The sequence below is a fragment of the Amblyraja radiata genome, chromosome 21 (assembly GCF_010909765.2).
Source record: "Amblyraja radiata isolate CabotCenter1 chromosome 21, sAmbRad1.1.pri, whole genome shotgun sequence".
NCBI lineage: Eukaryota > Metazoa > Chordata > Chondrichthyes > Rajiformes > Rajidae > Amblyraja > Amblyraja radiata.
Genome location: NC_045976.1, coordinates 43,667,782 through 43,684,675, shown reverse-complemented (window position 1 = coordinate 43,684,675; position 16,894 = coordinate 43,667,782). Strand labels below are relative to the sequence as shown.

The 16,894-nt window shown below is 50.5% G+C and overlaps 1 protein-coding gene across 3 annotated transcripts in view; it reads right to left on the bottom strand.

Annotated features, from left to right (window-relative positions):
* Positions 1–214: 214 nt before the first annotated feature.
* Positions 215–16,894, bottom strand: part of sema3a (semaphorin 3A) — a 126,425-nt gene continuing 109,745 nt past the window's right edge. For 2 of the 3 annotated variants that reach the window (XM_033040219.1, XM_033040220.1), the window contains exons 14-18: positions 15,708–15,749; positions 11,409–11,566; positions 7,528–7,595; positions 4,579–4,724; positions 754–1,206 (exon numbers count right to left, since the gene is read on the bottom strand). In XM_033040219.1, the coding sequence (XP_032896110.1) occupies positions 754–1,206; positions 4,579–4,724; positions 7,528–7,595; positions 11,409–11,566; positions 15,708–15,749 (867 nt within the window). Of the gene's footprint in view, positions 1,207–4,578; positions 4,725–7,527; positions 7,596–11,408; positions 11,567–15,707; positions 15,750–16,894 lie in introns of all 3 variants that reach the window. The other variant, XM_033040218.1, reaches the window with a different exon arrangement.

Sequence of the window (16,894 nt, the reverse complement as noted above, 5' to 3'; positions counted from 1 at the left end):
GTTGCCGTCCAATGCCCATCATCCAATGTCCTTCACCAAGTCCAATGTCCAGCGGGAGATGGGTCTGGCACGGTCACTGTGGATGGGTTGAGGAGGGGAGGGGGTTGGGGAAGGGGGAGGGGGAGTTGAGGTTGGGGGTGGGGGAAGGGGGTGGGGGGAGGGGGTTGGGGAGGGGGAGGGGAGAGGGGGGTGGGGGGGAGGGTGGTGAGATTGGGGAGGGGAGGGGAGATGAGGTTGGGGAGGGGAGGGGAGATGGGGTTGGGGAGGGGGTTGAGGTTGGGGAGGGGAGATGAGTTCACATCAGAGTGAACGGATTACTGACACCACAGCCCAGCCGTATCTGGGTCTCCACTGTCAACACACACTGCATCGTTGAACAAGAGCGGGCTTGGTTTAGGATGGTCTAAGTCACAAGGACGTGGATGTGGCGATAAGCTATGAACACATTCTGACTGTGCCCAGCCTGGAGTACATGAGTTGAAGGAGCAGAATGAGGCCATTCGGCCCATCAAGTCTACTCTGTCATTATCCCAAGCCCAGATGGCCAGTTCCAGTCAGTTGTTGCAAGTCAGGTTGAAGCAGTCCAACTGAAATCACCTTTTGTGCTGCAGGAACATAAAGAATGATGAGTGGAGGATGGTTTTGTTTGTTTCTGGTGAGCATCCTGTACACGTGTCAACATCCACACAAAGCAATGGCCGAGTTAATGTATGTATTGCATCAGGTTTGATGGTTGGTCATGGGGGCATTGGTTTAGACGCTCCTGGGTGCACGCTCGGACTCGTGGGTCCTCCTGTTCCTACCCTTCTTGTTCTCCTGTAGATGTTTCCACTTGTTGCCATGGGCTGGCGTGTGCGGCAGACCCTGCTTACGCCGCCTCCGATCCCGGCGCCAGACCTGCTCGCAGAACTCGTCCATGGTGTTGAGGTTCGGGTGATTGATGAGCTGCATGAAGTCTCGGTACCAAACCTTCTGAATGGCCGGGCTGATGGCGTGGCCCTCCTTGCCCCTGGGGGCCTCCACTTCCACCTTGTGCAGGAGCTCCTCCAGGTGTTCAGTGTCAATAATCTCCAACGTGACCCTCAGCAGCGTCTGCATGAAGCCGTGTTCCACACTGCGGCACGTGTAGGTCCCTGCATCCCCCCTCTGTAGGCTCCGTAACAGTAGACCCTGGTCCGTCTGGATAACACGATCACCTGTGCCCACCTGCAGTGAGGAAGCACTCACTGTCATTAGTTCACGGTTAGTGTAGATACAGCACTCACAGTCATTAGCTCACAGTGTTAGTGTAGATACAGCACTCACAGTCATTAGCTCACAGTGTTAGTGTAGATACAGCACTCACAGTCATTAGCTCACACCGTTAGTGTAGATACAGGACTCACAGTCATTAGCTCACGGTGTTAGTGTAGATACAGCACTCACAGTCATTAGCTCACTCCGTTAGTGTAGAGATACAGCACACACAGTCATTAGCTCATGGTGTTAGTGTAGATACAGCACACACACAGGTCCTTCACCGACCAAGCCGCATCGACCAGTAATCCCTGCACACTGACACTATCCTACACACGCCAGGGACAATGTACAACGATACCAAAGCCAATTAACTTCCAAACCTGCACGTCTTTGGCTCTTTGTATCAAACAATGATTTATTTAAATACCAACATGATACGGTGGATACCCCACACCCACCACCATATTACAGACCCCCCCTCTCCAACACCACCCAGGTGCGGGCGGACGTAACCACAGTAAAGGGGCAAGTATCCGGCTCGGGCAGAGCCCTCTTCGGCCTGGCGCCGTGACTCGCCGATGGCCAGCTTGGCCCGGCCAAATTGCACGTCTTTTTGGGAGGAAACCGGAGCACCCAGAGAAAACCCACGCAGGTCACGGGGAGAACGTACAAACTCCGTACAGACAGCACCCGTAGCCAAGATGGAACCCGGGTCTCTGGCGCTGTGAGGCAGCAGCTCTACCCGCTGCCCACAAGATCTAGAAGCAGAATTAGGCCATTCGGCCCATCAAGTCTACTCCGACATTGATTCATGGCTGATCTATCTCTCCCTCTCAAGCCCATTCTCCTGTCTTCTCCCCATAACCCCTGACATCCGTACTAATCAAACTGCGTCTGATCTCAAGTTTCCCTTAGTCCCACACTACGCTGGGCTGGGAGTGTCCAGAGTCATTCACAGTCGGAACAACCACACTGGAGGAAGGAAACTGCAAACAAAACTGCAGACGTTTGCAGACTGAGCAGAGAACATCAATGAAATATAAAAGTTGCATTGTTCTTCAAAGCAGATGTCCCCAGAGCTAGGTTTGTTTTGCTGATATGAATACTTCTTGTAACGTGATATCTCTGCCATAATCCGCGCTCTATCACCGAGACACAGACTACCCTTCACACCAGCTCTGTGTTCTTACAACTAGCTTCAGAAACTGCTGGAGACTCTCAGTCTGGGCAAAGATCTCGACCGGAAACGTCACCTATCCATGTTCTCCACAGATGCTGCCTGACCCGCTGAGTTACTCCAGCACTCTGTGAAACGTCACCTATCCATGTTCTCCACAGATGCTGCCTGACCCGCTGAGTTATGGTGCAGCAGCATCTATGGAGCGAAGGAAATAGGCAACGTTTCGGGCCGAAACCCTTCTGGAAATACGCAAAGTTTCGGGTCGAAACCCTTCCGGGTTTCGGCCCGAAACGTTGCCTATTTCCTTAGCTCCATAGATGCTGCCTGACCCGCTGAGTTACTCCAGCACTCTGTGAAACGTCACCTATCCATGTTCTCCACAGATGCTGCCTGACCCGCTGAGTTACTCCAGCACTCTGTGAAACGTCACCTATCCATGTTCTCCACAGATGCTGCCTGACCCGCTGAGTTACTCCAGCACTCTGTGAAACGTCACCTATCCATGTTCTCCACAGATGCTGCCTGACCCGCTGAGTTACTCCAGCACTCTGTGAAACGTCACCTATCCATGTTCTCCACAGATGCTGCCTGACCCGCTGAGTTACTCCAGCACTCTGTGAAACGTCACCTATCCATGTTCTCCACAGATGCTGCCTGACCCGCTGAGTTACTCCAGCACTCTGTGAAACGTCACCTATCCATGTTCTCCACAGATGCTGCCTGACCCGCTGAGTTACTCCAGCACTCTGTGAAACGTCACCTATCCATGTTCTCCACAGATGCTGCCTGACCCGCTGAGTTACTCCAGCACTCTGTGAAACGTCACCTATCCATGTTCTCCACAGATGCTGCCTGACCCGCTGTGTGTGGGTTGCTGCTGCCTCGGTCTCATGCTGCCACACCAGTGTGAACCACGGTCCCATCACCAATAATACACTGTGTTCAAAAGGGAACTGCAGATGCTGGAATATCGAAGGTACACAAAATTGCTGGGGAAACTCAGGGTCTGAAGAAGGGTTTCGGCCCGAAACGTCGCCTATTTCCTTCGCTCCATAGATGCTGCTGCACCCGCTGAGTTTCCCCAGCAATTTTGTGTACCAATAATACACTGATCCATTAACATCACTGACACACAGACATCACTACTAGATCACTCTAATGTTACAGCGCCAGAGACCCAGGTTCCATCCTGACTATGGGTGCTGTCTGTGCGGAGTTTGCACGTTCTCCCCATGACCTGTGGTGGGTTTTCTCCCACACCCTAACAATGTACAGGTTTGTAGGTTAATTGGCTTCGGTAAAATTGTAAATTGTCCCTAGTGTTAGTGTGCGGGGATCGCTGGTCAGCGTGGACTCGGTGGGCCGAAGGGCCTGTTTCTGTGCTGTATCTCTAACCAAACATGAAGCATAATCAGATGACACCAATTAGACGCTAGAATCACAATGATCTGGCTGGGCTGTTTCTCCACACTTACATCTCGTTATATTGTTTGTATTAAAGTCACACAATCATCATGAACAACATACTGGAGGTAGCCCTTGGCATGACATGAGAGGAATAGATCGGGTAGACACACAGAGTCTCTTGCCCAGAGTAGGGGAATCGAGGACCAGAGGACATAGGTTCAAGGTGAAGGGGAAAAGATTTAATCCGAATCTGAGGGGCAACTTTTTCATAGAGAGGGTGGTGGGTGTATGGAACGAGCTGTCAGAGGAGGTAGTTGAGGCTGGGACTATCCCATCATTTAAGAAACAGTTAGACAGGTACATGGATAGGACAGGTTTGGAGGGATATGGGCCAAACGCGGGCAGCTGGGACTAGTGTAGATGGGGCATGTTGGCCGGCATGGGCAAGTTGGACCGAAGGGCCTGTTTCCATGCTGTTCGATTGTAATGTGAACTAAGTGCCACAATATTGTCACACTAATCTCACACTGGCGTGCATCAACCTCACAACATTGCCACACTAACGTGACCCCCCCCCCCGCGTTCACACCAACGTCTCATTGACACACCAGCATGCAAAGAGGTGTCAGGGGTTATGGGGAGTAGGCAGGAGAATGGGGTTAGGAGGGAGAGATACATCAGCCATGATGGAATTGCGGAGTAGACTTGATGGGCCGAATGGCCTAATTCATTTATGACCTCATGACCCTCACCTCTTCCCTGTGCTCCTCATTCTGCCTCTGGAAGTGCCAGAGCGCCAGGGCCTGCTGCGATCTGGGGGTACACTCCAGGAAGGTGGTGCTGTTCTGTACCCCATAGATGATCCTGGCCTCCATGGTGCTTCTCTCATGTGGATTATCTGTAGAGAGAGAGGGAGAGAGAGAGAGAGAGAGAGAGAGAGAGAGAGAGAGAGAGGGAGGGGAGAGAGAGCTGTCAGCAACGTAAACGCTACACACATCCTCGTTCCAAGTTGGGCCGAAGGGCCTGTTTCCATGCTGTATGACTGTTATCCAGGGTTCCTGATCCGTACCGGCCTTGCTCAACCCACTGAGTTCTCCAACACTGTGTATTTGGCCTCAACCACAAAGCCACCTGACACCTGCCACTGGATTCACAGGTAAACTCAGTCTAATTACATCTCCAATTTCCACGCTGCGCTTGTTGAGGGAAGTGTTGCATACATGTCTCAGTTGCTGCTGAACGTGTAATTAAGGCGTGTAGCCGCAATGTAGCGAGAATGATAAACTCCGTGGGAACGGATCCAACATGTCTGTGGCAACAAGGTGAGAGAAGGATAAAGATCCCATTTCAATGTTGGCCAGAGTGTTGTGTTGTGTAGATACAGGATTACTGTGTGAGTGCGAATCCCTCCTCCCAAGCACGGTGGCGCAGCGGTAGAGTTGCTGCCTCACAGCGCCAGAGACCCATGTTCCATCATGGTGGTGAATCTGTGGAACTCATGGCCACAGACGGCTGTGGAGGCTGTCAATGGGTATTTTTAAGGCAGAGATTGACAGATTCTTAAATAGTGCGGGTGTCAGGGGATATGGGGAAAATGGGGTTAGGAGGGAGAGATAGATCAGCCATGATTGAATGGCGGAGTAGACTCGATGGGCCGAATGGCCTAATTCTGCTCCAATCACCAAACGTACAAAATCCGTCTGCAGTCCTGTATCTGAGCAACCAGATAACAGCAGGTGTTGTAGGAAAGGCAACACTGAAATATTTATGTGCTGGACTTTCAATCTTGCATCTCCAGAACCATTGCCATTGCCAATGTTGAGCTGGTTTGTTGCAATGACACACAGTCCAGCAGAGGGCAGTGTTACCCAAGGCACAGACTGCATCCACAATGATGCCTATACCAGATGATGATAGATACAGGTCTATAATGACACTGACAAAGCATCACCCATTCCTTCTCCCACCTAGTTGCTCCACAATCTTGTGTCACAAATTACAATCACTCCACGCTCTTAAACCTCTATTCCCACAGCAAAATGTCAGCCCCGAACTATCTACCTCATTGGAGACCTTCGGACTATCTTCGATCGGACTTTACTGACTTCACCTTGCACTAAACGTTGTTCCTTTATCATGCGCAGGAAGGAACTGCAGAAGCTGGAGTAACTCAGCGGGACAGGCAGCATCTCTGGAGAGAAGGAATAGGCAACGTTTCGGGTCGATCTGAAATTGGAGGCCCATGTTCATACCGCTGGGGTGTAAAATCTCTGAAAGGAACTGCAAATGCTGCTTTAAATCGGAGGTAGACACAAAATGTTGCAGTAACTCAGCGGGTCAGGCAGCATCTCTGGAGAGAAGGAATAGGTGATATTTCGGGTCGGATCTGAAGAAGGGTCTCGAATCGATTTGAAACGTCACCCATTCCTTCTCTCCAGAGATGCTGCCTGTCCCGCTGAGTTACTCCAGCGTTTTGTGTTTATCTTTGAACTGGATTGAAGACCATGCTAGGATTACCAGTGATGGCCATGGGTTCTACACCCATTCTCTGGAGCCCAGGCCAAGCTTGGTGCACGGGTCACCCATGCTCCACCCTCACTGCATATAGTGTGAGACCCTCATCATCAATGTTTGCTGGGGTTTGGTGATGTATTAACAGTCCAGGCTTGACTGGGGGCTCATTCTGTGAGCTGTTCGTTAGCCCTGGTTAATGAATCCAAGAGAATGTTTTCAAGAGAGAGTTTGATGTAGCTCTTAGGGCTGACAGAATCATAGAAACATAGAAAATAGGTGCAGGAGTAGGCCATTCGGTCCTTCGAGCCAGCATCGCCATTCAATATGAGCGTGGCTGATCATCCACACTCAGTACCCCATTCCTGCTTTTTCCCCATATCCCTTCATTCTGTTAGCCCTAAGAGCTAAATCTAACTCTCTCTTGAAAACATCCAGTGAATTGGCCTCCACTGCCTTCTGTGGCAGAGAATTCCATAGAAGGGATATGGGGAGAAGGCAGGTACGGGGTACTGATTGCGGAGCTCGGAAAAGCGGTCTCCCACCAGGGACTTGGAGCTCCCGATGTTCCCGTCCACCGGGTCTGCGGCCGGTGCCTCCGAACTCCAAAAGTCTGGTCGCAGCCGCACGCCACCACAGCTCTTCCCGCTCCGAAGTTGGCCAGCTCCGCGATGTCAGTTCCGCAGGCTCTGCAACTGGAGCCCTCAGGTTAGTCCCGGCCGGAGGTTGCCGCCGGCTCCACGATGTTAGGCCCGACGACATCCGAGACCCGACAGGGAATAGTCGGGTCCCCGCACAGGGACGAGATTAACAGTTTCCCCCACAGCCCCCCCACCACCACCCACATATACACAGCTAAAAAAAAATAATAAAAACTGACTCAAAGACATACATTTAACAAGACAAAAAATAAAAAAAGACAGACGACTGTAGTCGAGCCGCTGCCGTTAGGCGCCGCCACTAACACCTATTTTAAGGTGAAGGGGATGAGATTTAATAGGAACCTGAGGGGTAACTTTTTCTCACAGATGGTGGTGGGTGTATGGAACGAGCTGCCAGAGGAGGTAGTTGAGGCTGGGGTTAGGAGGGAGAGATAGATCGGCCATGATTGAATGGCGGAGTAAAGCCGATGGGCCGAATGGCCTAATTCTGCTCCTATCACTAATGGACTATGCGTGCAGTGTACTCACCATGGCGATGCTGGTCTGAGCACTGAGTGAGGGGGTCTCCATTCTTGATGTCCTGCCTCCTTGACCGTCTAAAACAAGAATGATGCGTGTCAGTGTTACCGATATCCCCCTGACCACAGCCTGAGTGTGGCCGTCTGGGACCAGTCTTACACGCAAGTACAAAGAGAATTAAACAGTCCAACCACATCACTAACATTGACAGCTCTTCCTGGTCCAGTCATTGCGTTATAAACTGAAACATTTGGCACTTGGCTGGAAAGGGTACAGAGAAGATTTACGAGGATGTTGCCAGGACTAGAGGGTGTGAGCTACAGGGAGAGGTTGAGCAGGCTGGGTCTCTATTCCTTGGAGCGCAGGAGGATGAGGGGTGATCTTATAGAGGTGTGCAAAATCACAAGAGGAATAGATCGGGTAGACGCACAGAGTCTCTTGCCCAGAGTAGGGGAATCGAGGACCAGAGGACATAGGTTTAAGGTGAGGGCGGAAAGATTTAATTGGAACCTCAGGAGTAACTTTTCCACACAAAGGGTGGTGGGTGTATGGAACCAGCTGCCGGAGGAGGTAGTTGAGGCTGGGACTATCCCAACGTTTAAGAAACAATTGGACAGGTACATGGATAGGACATGTTTGGAGGGTTATGGGCCAAGGGCAGGCATGTGGGACTGGTGGAGCTGGGACACGTTGGCTGGTGTGGGCAAGTTGGGGTGAAGGGCCTGTTTCCACTATGTGTGACTAGAACTCTATGACTAACAGTTCACCAATGAGTGTAAGTGGACACACTCAGTACGTTCCCCTTTGTACTGTCCTGCTGTAAACATGTGGTCATGTTGTACATTATCAGTAACTATGCTTGGAACACTCAACTCCGTTACATTAAACTGCAGATCCTGTTGCTGGCTGCATTAGTTCATCAACGTTTCCGTTGGGGGCAAGGTGGCGCAGCGGGTAGAGCTGCTGCCTCACAATCCTGGGGACCCGGGTTCGATCCTGTCCACGGGTGCTGTCTGTACGGTGTCTGTACATTCTCCCTGTGACCTGCGTGGGTTTTCTCCGGGTGCTCCGGTTTCCTCCCACACTCCAAAGACGTGCAGATTTTTATGTTAGTTGGCTTGGCGTAATTGTAAGAAGTATGCCCCTCGTGTGTGTAGGATAGTGCTAGTATGCAGGGATCGCTGGTTAGCATGGACTCGATGGGCCGAAGGGCCTGTTTCAACGTTGTATCTCTAAACTAAACTAAACCCTTGACTAAATCACACCCTGTTCTTGCTCCATGTTCATTGACGTTTCTACCAAAGATTATTTCCAGTCACATCGTTTGCCTAAAGGGTCTCGACCCGAAACGTCGCCTATTCCTTCACTCCATAGATGCTGCCTCACCTCACCCAGTTTCTCCAGCAGTTTTGTCTACCTTGGTTTACTTGTGCCTGATGCTTTAGTACAACGAGAGTTGACTTTACATTCCACCACAAAACCTTTAGGAATATTTGCTGAATGAAAGAATAAGGGGTCGGCCATTTAGAACTCAGATGAGGAAAAACTTCTTCACCCAGAGAGTTGTGAATCTGTGGAATTCTCTGCCACAGAAGGCAGTGGAGGGCAATTCACAGGATGTTTTCAAGAGAGAGTTAGAATTAGCTCTTGGGGCTAACGGAATCAATGGAGATGGGGAGAAGGCAGGAACGGGGTTCTGATTGTGGATGATCAGCCATGATCACATTGAATGGCGGTGCTGGCTTGAAGGGCCGAATGGCCTACTCCTGCACCTATTGTCTGTTGTCTATTGTTACAACGTTCACCTCTGCTTTCGATTGCAACATTCACGTTCACCTGGGTAATGAATTTCCATGCAAATTAGTTCTGGTGAGTTGGGAATTGTGTTGTGAAGATTATTAATGCAGAATGCCGCCAGGGCTGGCCAGGACAGGCACTAATTGGAGAGATCGCTCAGGGGCAAGCATCGTCCCAGAGGGCCGAAGGGTCTCCCTTGGCACGTAGAGCTATGATGAGTTTCCCACAACCTGTTGGCTACATCCCCCCCCCCCGGGCTAGAGATTGAAACCAGGAACCAAATGCTGTCCAAACGTTGGAACTGTGGGACTGAAATGACCAATTCCAACAAACCAGCTGAAAGAGATGTATGTGTAGATACAGCACGGAAAGTGGGACTTTGGCCCACCGAGTCCACGCCAACCTGCCATCCCCGTACACTAGCAGTCTCCTACAATTTACAATCTTTATCCAAGCCAATTAACCTACAAACCTGTACGTCTTTATAGTGTGGGAGGAAACCGGAGCACCCGGAGAAAACCCACGCAGGTCACAAACGTACAAACTCCGTACAGAACCTTTGTTTCTGGCGCTGTGCAGTAGGGCAGCAACCCTACTGCTGTGTCAATGTGCCACCCCCGTTCTGGGCCTCTGTACTAGTGAGAGGAGGCAGAGAAGTTGCAGACAAACACAGAGTGCTGGAGTAACTCAGCGGGTCAGGCAGCATCTCTGGAGAGAAGGAATGGGTGACGTTTTGGGTCGAGCCCCTTCTTCAGAGATGCTGGAGGCCAGTTGGACAAGGAGTGAAGGTGTTCCTCCTACAACAGGTGTGTGTAGTGTAGTGTACAGGTAGGCCTGTAGAACAGTGCAGTGTTCCACTTGCGTACGGCGTGCACAGCCTAAAGTTGTAGGACAACTTGTACTATTTGATCTTATTTGATTGTGCACGCCGGGTTGATTGCATTCGTCGAAACAGGGTGGACCACGTGACGGTTGCAATCTCCCACCCCAGTGCAGTGTTGAGGCAGACATTCCCGTGCTTATATGAAACACCACGTATTGCAGAGTAAGGTAACCTCCTCACATCCGGCGTCACTCACGACCGAGTGCCAGTAATTCAGACAATACTTTGCTGGCATCTGCTTTCTGTTACCATGCAATATATTTATATCCCTGAGATATCTCTACAGTTTAAATTGTAGCTCTAAATCAGAGGTCCAGTCTGCAGATGTCAGCATTGGTACGGTGAGATGGGGGGCTTGAGAGGAATCATGAGGGGAATAGATGGGGTCGATGCAGTCTCTTGCCCAGAGTTGGTGAATCAAGAACCAGGGGACATAGGTTAAGGTGAAGTGAAAAAGGTTTAATAGGAACCTGAGTCGTAACGTTTTCACACAGAGAGTGGTGGGTGTATGGAACGAGCTGCCAGAGGAGGTAGTCGCGGCTGGGACTATCCCAACGATTAAGAACCAGTTAGACAGGTACATGGATAGGACAGGTTTGGAGGGATATGGACCAAACGCAGGCAGGTGGGACTAGTGTAGATGGGGCATGTTGGTCGGCATGGGCAAGTTGGGCTGAAGGGCCTGTTTCCACACTGTATCACTCTGTGACTAGTGTAGATGGGGCATGTTGGTCGGCATGGGCAAGTTGGGCTGAAGGGCCTGTTTCCACACTGTATCACTCTGTGACTAGTGTAGATGGGGCATGTTGGTCGGCATGGGCAAGTTGGGCTGAAGGGCCTGTTTCCGCGCTGTATCACTCTGTGACTCTGACAAGGGCTGCAGTAACTCCATGCTTTGGTCATCATGTCGACGGTCGACACAACTGACAGATACTAAACTCAATTGTACAATTAAAAGCAAATTACACTTTGGAACAGATTCAACATCAAACCAACGCAAGGTTTGTAAATTTCACTGCAGTTTACATCACATTGATCAGTGTAGGGACCGTGTAGGGGAGACGGGAGCTCATGTCACGGCTAATAATGACCACCCCCCCCGACCCCCACCCCAGCGCTGTGGTACCGCCCTGCCGCAGATATCTCAGTGGGTGGAGGGGCTAACCTAGCCCACAGTGGGGGGGGGGGGGGAGGGGTGCAGGCATCTTACCTCTTGGCTGTGGGGAAGTATCTGGAGCAGGTGGATCCGTCCCAGGCACAGTAGGGGTCTCTGGCGAGGCAGCACTCAGCGCACGCACGGCCGTAAACATCGCAGCGGTGCAGCGGCAACTGCGACACGCCCAGCGCTGAGCCCAGGTACAGTTGTTGCTGTTGGTGGATGAGGGAAAGGTTAAAGAGCAGGTCGTACACAGGTGGGCGTACACAGGTGGGCGTACACAGGTGGGCGTACACAGGTGGGCACAGGTGGGCACAGGTGGTACACAGGTGGGCGTACACAGGTGGTACACAGGTAGTACACAGGTGGTACACAGGTGGTACACAGGTGGTACACAGGTGGTACACAGGTAGTACACAGGTGGTACACAGGTGAGCACTGCCCTCCCTCGACACCACGTAGGGACGAGGGCAGGGCGTCCATTCTCACCAGAACTTTAGTTTAGTTTCGTGTAGTTTAGTTCAGTGTAGTTTAGTGTAATTTAGTTTAGTTAATTCAGCATGGAAACAGTCCGCACCAACCAATGATCCCCGCACACTAACACTATCCTACACACTCTACATTTACACTAAGCCAATTAACCTACAAACCTCTATCGCTGCCCCAACGTGCCGCTACAATTCCCCGTTACGTGTCTGCTTTGCACGGGTGTAAGGTTCAAAGGCCATAGTTCACCCTCGAGGTCGGCTGAGGAAGGCACCCCCTCCCCCCCCCCCCGGGGGGACGAGGGCCGGAGAGGGCCGGGCGAGGAGAGGGAGGAAGGGTCACGGGACGACCTGAATGGAGGAGGCTGCTGCAATGGGCATTGGAGGATGGAGATCAGTGTCACTCATGTTATGTCATACATTGTAGCCACGCCCACTAGTTTAACAGAAGGCTTCCCTGCCTTGCTCCCTCACTTTTAGAGTAACCTCTGCTGTAACGTTAATAAAGTCTTTGGATCTTAATCACAGTGTGAGACTTTGGTTATTGCAACAGCAGAAGCTCAACATGGTGTCAGAAGTGGGTTGTTGTGCCGGTGTTGGTGGATCAATGCCGCTGGACACGGGCGGAAGCACACTTGTACGGTCTGGATAATACAGAGGTGGTGCTGGCTCGTTCACAGGCAGGATATGTTGTGTGTTACACCTGTAGGTGCCGCCATCAGCACTGACCAGATATGAGCGTGGCTCAGAAGCAGTTCCAGAAATTACACCGATACGGTCATGGCCTTTGTCAGTTTGCAAACGAACCTCCTGCCCCTTGGTCAATGGTGGCAGCAACCTACTTGTTTTGTCAAACCACTGTTTTTGAATGTCACTCTTTTGTTGTAACCTAGACTGGACGTCCGATGGTGGAACCACCTGCAGGATCAATGCCTGATCCACCACAGGCACCGTGGCTCGGGTCTGCCTTGACAATAAACGTTGAGCAGGTGAGCCCAAAATAGGGTCGCGGGAGTTGAGTAGATCCAGGAACACGTTAGAATTAGCTCTGTGTGAACGTTCCATGACCTGTTTGGCACTCTTGACAACTCGCTCAGCCAGTCCATTCAACTGTGGATATTCAGGGCTGCTGGTAATGTGGCGAAAATTCCAGCGTGCAGCAAATTCCTTGAAGTGTTGGCTGGCAAATTGACTGCCGTTATCAGGTAACAGTATTGCCGGAGCTCCGTGAACCGAAAAATGGCGAGATAACTTCGAAACCACCCCGCCAGAAGTGGGGTTGCTAATAAAATCAATGTCAAACCATCCTGAATACGAATCGACGAGTACCAGGTACTGCTTGCCATGCCAATCAAATATGTCAGTTGCCACTGTAGACCACGGGAGTGCAGGAACCGGATGTGAAAGAAGTGGATGCTTTTGTTGATGTTGTGCCAAGCTGTTGCACACTACACGGGATGCCACATTCTCGGTGATGTATTCAGCCATGCCAGGCCAATAAAACATGTGGACAGTAACTTCAGAGCCTGGGTGCCCTGCATGGACTGCGTTAAAATATTGCTGTGCAGCGAAGCAGGGACCACAGCCTTGTGTCCTTGTACAATAATGCCGTCAGGACTGTCTTATGAAGAAAGACTGGATAGACTTGGTTTATACTCTCTAGAATTTAGGAGATTGAGAGGGGATCTTATAGAAACTTACAAAATTCTTAAGGGGTTGGACAGGCTAGATGCAGGAAGATTGTTCCCGATGTTGGGGAAGTCCAGGACAAGGGGTCACAGCTTAAGGATAAGGGGGAAATCCTTTAAAACCGCGATGAGAAAAACTTTTTTCACACAGAGAGTGGTGAATCTCTGGAACTCTCTGCCACAGACGGTAGTTGTGGCCAGTTCATTGGCTATATTTAAGAGGGAGTTAGATGTGGCCCTTGTGGCTAAGGGGATCAGAGGGTATGGAGAGAAGGCAGGTACAGGATACTGAGTTGGATGATCAGCCATGATCATATTGAATGGCGGTGCAGGCTCGAAGGGCCGAATGGCCTCTACTCCTGCACCTATTTTCTATGTTTCTATCCTGCAGCAGTAGCTCATCGCGCATGGCAAAGAAAGGCCGGACTGGCAGCGGAATGTTGTAGTGTTTGTCTGGCCACCCGTGCTTAATGACAGAGGCGAGCGATCGTAGAGTACTGTCAGCAACTGTGTGGGCAACCAGGTCCTCCATACAGGACGATGGAATAAAAGACACGGTCATTACGACAAAGTAATCATCCGGCGAGGACGGACCCTCACAGGTCTCCCGGGGGTGCACGCAACAGAGTGTCAGACATTCATCAATGCGACAGCGGTTTTCAGCAGTCTCTAGAGTAAGGTCAGCATCCGGCAGTAACTCGTCGCGTAATTTATCATCGCGGACGCCATAGACCAGATGGTCACGGACAAGGCTATCACATATATCCCTGAAATTGCATGGATTGGCAATGTGCTTCAGTGCACTGATATACATCTCCACAGGAGGATGTAGATCAGTGTCACTCATCTTATGTCATACTTTGTAGCCATGCCCACTATTTAACAGAAAGCTTCCCTGCCTTGCTCCCTCACTTTTAGAGTAACGTGCTAATATGAAGTTCCTTACGTTGTTACGTTAATAAAGCCTTTGGATGTTAATCACGGTGTGAGACTTTGGTTATTGCAACAGCAGAAGCTCAACAGTGGCCAACTACACTGGGACAGGGAAATGGGGCCAGAATGACCCCTCGTGCAAATGGTCTCAGTGAGTTGCTGTGTATGTCCTGTACTGACCAGGGGCAAGCGTGCTTATGTACAGGGATAGTCTTGTTGATCTGTATGCAGAAAATGTATGTCACTGTATCTGGTAGACGTGGCATAAAGACACCATTGGGCCAGTGACCAAACATTGTCACCATACTTTCCATTCTATTTTAAAAAGGGACACAGAGTGCTGGAGTAACTCAGCGGGTCAGGCAGCATCTGTGGAGAACATGGATAGGTGACGTTTCACAGAGTGCTGGAGTAACTCAGCGGGTCAGGCAGCATCTGTGAAGAACATGGATAGGTGACGTTTCACAGAGTGCTGGAGTAACTCAGTGGGTCAGGCAGCATCTGTGGAGAACATGGATAGGTGACGTTTCACAGAGTGCTGGAGTAACTCAGCGGGTGGGTCAGGCAGCATCTGTGGAGAACATGGATAGGTGACGTTTCACAGAGTGCTGGAGTAACTCAGCGGGTGGGTCAGGCAGCATCTGTGGAGAACATGGATAGGTGACGTTTCACAGAGTGCTGGAGTAACTCAGCGGGTCAGGCAGCATCTGTGGAGAACATGGATAGGTGACGTTTCACAGAGGGCTGGAGTAACTCAGCGGGTCAGGCAGCATCTGTGGAGAACATGGATAGGTGACGTTTCACAGAGTGCTGGAGTAACTCAGCGGGTCAGGCAGCATCTGTGGAGAACATGGATAGGTGACGTTTCACAGAGTGCTGGAGTAACTCAGCGGGTCAGGCAGCATCTGTGGAGAACATGGATAGGTGACGTTTCACAGAGTGCTGGAGTAACTCAGCGGTGGTCAGGCAGCATCTGTGGAGAACATGGATAGGTGACGTTTCACAGAGTGCTGGAGTAACTCAGCGGGTGGTCAGGCAGCATCTGTGGAGAACATGGATAGGTGACGTTTCACAGAGTGCTGGAGTAACTCAGCGGGTCAGGCAGCATCTGTGGAGAACATGGATAGGTGACGTTTCACAGAGGGCTGGAGTAACTCAGCGGGTCAGGCAGCATCTGTGGAGAACATGGATAGGTGACGTTTCACAGAGGGCTGGAGTAGCTCAGCGGGTCAGGCAGCATACCTTACCTGTTTGGTTGAAAGCTTCAGTGTTGTAATGGGCATCGGTTCCTGGTGAGCAAAAATGAAGATGTTTTAATCACAGCGTAGACTGAGAACAATGTAACAAGTACACTGCACGCTAACCAGTCAGCGGAAAGACAATACATGATTACAGTTGAGCCGTCCACAGTGTACAGATACAGGATAAAGGGAATAACGTTTAGTGCAAGGTAAAGCCAGTAAAGTCCGATCAAAGATAGTCCGAGGGTCACCAATGAGGTAGATAGTAGTTCAGGACCGCTCTCTGGTTGTGGTAGAATGGTTCAGTTGCCTGATAACAGCCGGGAAGAAACTGTCCCTGAATCTGGAGGTGTGTGTTCGTTTTCACACTTCTGTACCTCTTGCCCGATGGGAGAGGGGAGAAGAGGGAGTGACCGGGGTGAGACTGGTCCTTGATGATGCTGCTGGCCTTGCCGAGGCAGCGTGAGGTGTAGATGGAGTCAGTGGAAGGGAGGTTGGATTGTGTGATGGTCTGGGCTGCGTCCACAACTCTCTGTGTTGTAAGTATTAGTTTGCCTGGTTTAATTGTAACTCCTTGCTGTTTGAAGTAATCAGGATGGCGAATCAGTAATAATTCATACTTTAGCAGCCCGTTGCTCATTTCCACATTTAGCAAGAGGAAGGTTTACTCCTCGTGGAATGTGATTGGTGGCAACTTAACTGAGGGGTAATTGGGAGTATAGTTGCTGTTTAAGGTTCATTAGTGATAATGTAACAAATTATGCGAGAAATTTCACTGATTGATTTTCCGTTGATTTTCCATTAAAATTAATTAACTTAATTGCAAAATAAACTTTTGTTACAAACTGATGAATAATGATTTAAATTTGTACTTTCATTAGAGTGATACAGTGTGGAAACAGGCCCTTCAGCCCAACTTGCCCACACCGACTCACATGTCCCATCTACACTAGTCCCACCTGCCCGCGATTGGCCCATATCCCTCTAAACCTGTCCTATTCATGTACCTGTCTTACATAGAAAACATAGAAACATAGACAATAGGTGCAGGAGTAGCCCATTCGGCCCTTCGAGCCTGCACCGCCATTCAATATGATCATGGCTGATCATCCAACTCAGTATCCTGTACCTGCCTTCTCTCCATACCCCCTGATCCCTTTAGCCACAAGGGCCACATCTAACTCCCTATTAAA